At 36.5% G+C, this 6,072-nt stretch overlaps 1 protein-coding gene across 1 annotated transcript; it reads left to right on the forward strand.

Moving 5' to 3' along the window:
- Positions 1–763: 763 nt before the first annotated feature.
- LOC103945938 (short-chain dehydrogenase/reductase 2b-like) lies at positions 764–2,579 on the forward strand (the record flags this gene model as incomplete). Its single annotated transcript, XM_048586197.1, has 4 exons — positions 764–1,009; positions 1,322–1,399; positions 1,784–1,960; positions 2,072–2,579. Coding segments are annotated over 4 exons (879 nt in total), but the record flags the coding sequence as incomplete, so codon positions are not given.
- Between the last annotated feature and the right edge of the window lie 3,493 nt (positions 2,580–6,072).

A 6,072-nucleotide genomic window follows, 5' to 3' on the forward strand; every position in this document is an offset into this window, starting at 1 on the left:
GTTCTTTGGTCGGACAGTAGACCAAATCAACAATTCCTTGCCGCAAAGCATCCTTGATGAAGTGATACCTTCTATCAATATGCTTTGTCTTTTGATGAAATACTGGATTCTTGGTTATAGAGATTGCAGTTGTATTGTCACGCTGAAAAGGAGTTGCTTCAGTTTGCAACTCTCCAAAATCCTCCAGAACAAACCTAAGCCATATAGCCTGAGTTGTGGCTTCTGATGCACTGATGTACTCTACCTCTGCAGTTGAAAGTGCAACACAATTTTGCTTAACAAATGCCCATGAGAAGACTCCACTCCCAAAGGGAAATGCATAGCCTGATGTACTTTTGCTATCATCAATTGAACCTCTCCAATCACTGCCACAATATCTAATCAGTATTGCATTCTTCCCCTTTTCATAATTCAGTCCATAATCTAGTGTTCCTTTGACATACCTAAGCACTCTCTTGGCAGTCCCATAGTACTAATTTGTAGGGCAATGCATATATCTAGCAAGTAAGCTAGCTGCATACATCACATATGGCCTAGTAGCATTAAGATATAACAGACTGCCCACAATCTTCCTATATTGCTCTTCACTTGCTGGGCCGCTTCCATCTTCTTTGCTCAATTTGTCAGTAGCAACAAGAGGAGTACAGACAGATTTGCATTCACTTAAGCCAAACTTATTCAATAATTGATGGATGCTTGTTGGATACTGTGACACATGTATCTTAATTGATTTTTAGTGAAATGAGTCTTTGATTTTGTCAGGTATGCAGTTGTCACAGGCTCGAATCAGGGGATTGGATTCGGAACAGTTAAGAAGTTGGCAGCAAATGGGATCATGGTGGTGTTAACTGCTTTAGATGAGAAAATGGGTCTTGAAGCTATTGAAATTTTGAAAGAGCGTGGCCTCTCTGACCTTGTGGTTTTCCATCAGCTTGATGTAACGGATCTTGCTAGTGTTGCTTCCCTAGCTGATTTTGTTAAAACCCAATTCGGGAAACTAGATATCTTGGTATGATTCGAAACCATTTTTATAATCAAACTTCCTGTTCTGAATGAATACTTTCTTTTTTGCCACTTTTTCGTTGTGAATTTTAAAATTTTTAATGAACGGACCTTATTCGCCAACTCTATATGATACTAATATTTCAAGCATATTATGTGTACCCTATTGAAAATTTTCACTTATCCACTGTGTTGTAAATTTTAACTGAGTCGCTTCGTAATTCAGCTTAAAATAAGACAGAAAATCCGTAAGTACGATGAAGGGTCTTAATATTTTGTTGGGATTGAACAAAGATGAAATGTTTCGGAACTTCCACAGGTAAACAATGCAGGGGTTAGAGGAACCATTGTAGACCCTGAAGCTTTCAGAGCTGCTGTAGCTTCTGGTGTTGGTAGGGTAAGTCTCTTTATTCACTATTTAAAATCCAACTTATCTTGAGTTTTCAAAATTTGGCTTTCAGTTTTCAGTTTTTGGTTTTACATTTTTATTTTCTGAAAACTGAAAACTGAAATGGTTAAAAGATGGGTCCTTACATTGTCAAATTTGTAGGTTGAGTAGTGCTATCCACACACCCATTTTTACTTCTCACACACTCCTTTCAATTTTGTCGTTGGATCGAATGAACTGAAAAAGATCAATGACCAAAAATTAACAAGGGTGTGTGAGAGTTAAAAATGGGTGCGTGAAGAGAACTTTCCTTATAGGTATGGCTAAGTGCCATAAATCTTTCATTCAAAAATGCACAATGGCAAAATGAAATCTTTCTTTTCCTTGATGCAGGATGGTGTAGGAGTCAATTGGAGTGAAATAATGACTCAAACGTATGAGTTAGCTGAAGTATGCGTGAGAACAAACTACTATGGTTCCAAGAAAATGACCAAAGCACTGCTTCCCCTCCTCCAGCTATCTGATTCACCGACAGTTGTCAGTCTTTCTTCTGGCATGGGATTGTTAAAGGTGCGAAGATTTTTCATACTTTTGGCATCTCATCGTATTTCTGTTTCAAGATCAAATGTCTTCCATAATTGGGAAAACTGAAATTCTGTTGGCATACATGTTTTGTTTCAGCATATCCCAAATGGATGGGCTAAAGGGTTGTTAAGTGATGCCGAAAAACTCACAGAAGACAGAATCGATGAGGTTTTGAGCGAGTTTCTAAAAGACTTCAAAGAAGATATGCTAGAAACCAGAGGATGGCCTGCTTCCCTCTCTGCCTATATACTCTCAAAAGCAGCCATAAACGCTTTCACGCGGATCATGGCCAAGCAGTACCCGAATATCTGCATCAACTCTGTAAGCCCTGGATTTGTCAAAACAGATTTGAACTTCAATACCGGAATATTAACAATAGATGAAGGTGCTGAAAGTGTTGTGAGGCTAGCAATGGTAACAAATGGCAGCCCTTCTGGCCATTACTTCTATGAACAAGAAGTCTCACCCTTTTGAGGATAACAGAATCTTTCAATTTCATGGAATAAATATCCTTTTTTCTGTATGCAATGATGAGTAATAATCTTTGAATTTTTGTAGACGAACAATGTATCCTTAAAAAATTACTATGTTCTTGTTGCTGGAACCTGGTGATCAGCCACACCTTGCAAAACGAGGTGTGCAAGCTTTTTTCTGTATGCAAGTGAATACCTCTCCTTGTCTCTGTTATGCTTCACTCAATGATGGCAAGCCTTTATTCTGTCATTGCTTCATACCTAAATCCAAAATAAAAAGACTAGTTTTGGTAATGTTTAAATTTTATATTGGCACATCAAGTTAGACTTTAGCGAGCCAAGTTGGCTAGAATAGGTCCCTCTCTACAAGTTAGTTCGAATTCTCTTCTTTGTTATTTATATTAAATTACAATGTCGCTCAAATATATTTGGACATCAAATTATATGAGAATACATGTGTATTATAAGTTCACTATCCATCTTTATTATTATTTTTTATTATCGATGAAAGCTTCATTGGTCATAAATAAGAATTTTCATCCACAGAAGCAACATCTGTTCTGTAGAAACACTATCTACCTTTGTTAAATGTATCATCATATTTCTAGTTCTTTGTTGTGAGTTTGAGTGAGTCTAAATCAGAAAATCCTTAAAATTAAACTCACACACCAAAAGATAGGTTTATCATCATCATCATCTCTCTCTCCTTTCTATCTAGATCTTCCGAACGAAATATAATGAATAAAGAAAAAATTAACTTTAGGCGTGATTTTCGGTTATAAAATTTCAATTTGAACTAAGAAGAAATATTATTTTTCTTGTTCCTTTTGTTGGCAATGTATGGGATGTGAGCAATCTTAGGCCAATCCTCAGCTGTTTCTTTCTTGCACCTTTCGCTTAACATGGGGAACCTATATATTTCCAATCTATTTAAACAGGGGAGTCCACGAGTCCCTTCTGGCAGTGAAGTTAGACTAGGACACTCTAGGATAGTCAAGATAGAAAGACGGGGAAAAGAAGGCAACGGCATATTTTCCGTTGTCGAAGAAGAAGAAGAAGAAGAAGAAGCAGTGGTATGAGTGTGCGCCCTCCACCATCCCTTCAGAACAGGGCAATCTGCTACATAGAGGTCCTCCAGGGAGGGGAAGAATGAGATCCTCATCATCTCATCACTCATACTATTACTGCTCTCATTCTCTGATATGTACTCCAACTTCTCCAATTTCCAAAGCTTAAGAGACTTAAGGGAAGGCAAATGATCCAAGGGTGGAAGATGTTGGCATCTCTTACAATCCCACATTGTGAGATTAACAATATTTATGAGAGAAGAAAACCAACTCACAAATCTCACACCACTATAGAAACACACTGTCAACTGCTTTAGATTTGAATAGGGTTGCTATACTTCCATTGACTTTATAATATCATTGGAAACCCTAAATTATATGTCTAGATAAAGTAAAACGTTTTTAATTAAATGTCATAGTATCAATTAATCCTTGGAAACCCTAAATTAATTAAAAACTAATTAAAACGTTTTTAATTAATAAATTAATTAAAAACTTAATCCGAAGATTAAAATTAATGAATCTGATTAATTTTAAATTCCAAGGCCCCAAGGTCCAAGGCCCTTGTCTTGATTAATTAATATTAATTGTATTTAGGCTATATTATATTCAAGCCTAATTCACACAACCATAAGGTTCATGCCTTCAATTCATTTCCAAATGGTCCAAGTTCTAATTACTAAGGAGAAGGAATAAGCCTATATAAAGGCTAGTGAAAAAAAATATTGTTTTCCAATGTGGGACAATAGGGTCTCAAAACTCCTACACCCAATCCTTATTGTCCAACTTAAACCTAACGCGTTCAAAATCTCATGTGCTAACAGATTTCCCCATGCAGTATGTCAAAAAGCGATATATGAACAGAAATTGTTGTGTGTTGTACATATCCAAAAAATTGCGGAGCACTAAAAACTGCTAGAATCAGTTGGGTATTGGTGGACTGAATGAATCCGAAAGACTTACGGATGCCACTGTCCTGTAAATCCTTGGAAGAAAGTAAAAGTCCATTTTGTTGTTCATGGTGAGCAAGCTCCATTGGCTCCACTGTTGCAAGAAATATCTGTTTTGAGCTCAAAACCTGCTGAACAACAAAAGTATTACCCAAAGAAAAATGCAATTGTAGCCAATCCAACTGCTGGAAGTATTCCAGGTGCCACTTGAGTGATTTCCCACTTCGGTGCTTTATCAATCATCTTTACAAAAGTATCCACATAACACAAACTTGCTCATCCAAAAGTGCCAGTCAACAAGAAGGTCTGAACATTTTGAGTCAGGAAAGAATTATTGAGGAACCCCCAATCAGGAAAATGAAGTGATATAAGGCAGAGTAAACCTTCTTGTCCACAATACAAACAAACTCGAATGCGTAAGTAAACACATCCCTGGTGCAACATTCCTCAATTTTCAACAAGCAGAAAGTCAGGAACCGATTTAGGAATCTCCATTCAATGGTGCGGATCAAGTAAATGGTTAGGCCTATATTTCTGGCCAATTTCTCTCTGCTGCATTTTGTCAAACACATCTTGGGGCAAATATGTTTCTTCTACTCCCAGAGGAATTAAACACAATCATTTCCAAGGGCACATGATGCCCTAATCCTTTAGATATCCTAATTTGACCTTAACTAGGATTTCCTTTTTGGAGACAAGTAATATCTTTGTTAGGCCTAAGCCTATCCTACCGGCCTACGCTCCATGGACTATGGACATTCCGATTATCCTTCCCACGTGTCATAGACCAAAAAAATCATAGTCTCACATCACTCTCGAGACTTAAATGAGTGAACCTTTAGGCCATCTCTAATGGAAATTGTTATAAGGTTAGAGGTCAAGGTTTTAGCCTGAAATGCCACAAAACTCAACTCCAATGGAGAGTTGGGCCAAAAAAAATGGGACCCACCAAACCTAATGATAGCCAAAAGACTATCGGGCTAGGTATGTTGGGCCTGTCGAGCAGCCCAATTTTGGAACCCAGCATCAACGCCTCTCTGGGTTTCTTGACAGCTAAGTGGACGCATGCACCTCAAAAACCCACGAGGAAAATCATGCTTTTCTGTTTAGACAAAAACATGGCCTGATTTGGCCATATTTTACTTAATCTGAATACATGATTTGGAAAACATGCATATTGTGGGTATTTTAATTGAAAAAGATTCGGAACCCTTAGAAATACATTATGTTTGCAGATTGTAAATCAGGACCCATTTTTAAAAACATTAATTTTTACTATCTTGACTCATTTCAATTCAATTTCTCACATTCTATCCATCTAAAAAATTATGTCTTGATAACTTTATTTTCACATAGTAAATAAATTTAAGGAGTAAAATTAAAACCAATAAATTAGTAATGAGCTATATTTAATCATTTCAATTGAAGATGATATATGAATATGATATAATTCTGATCATTAAAAAAATAATTTCTTTATAATTCTAGACGGAACTATACGTAACCTTTTTAATTGGAGATAGCATTAAGCTCACAATTCATTGTCTTGTGTTTTTTTTTTTTTTTTTTTTTTGAAGAACATTCATAGTGTTGTTTGTTAGCAAGTT

This window comes from the organism of the source record quoted next, unplaced genomic scaffold, assembly GCF_019419815.1.
Source record: "Pyrus x bretschneideri cultivar Hongxiangsu unplaced genomic scaffold, Pyrus_bretschneideri_v1 Contig24, whole genome shotgun sequence".
NCBI lineage: Eukaryota > Viridiplantae > Streptophyta > Magnoliopsida > Rosales > Rosaceae > Pyrus > Pyrus x bretschneideri.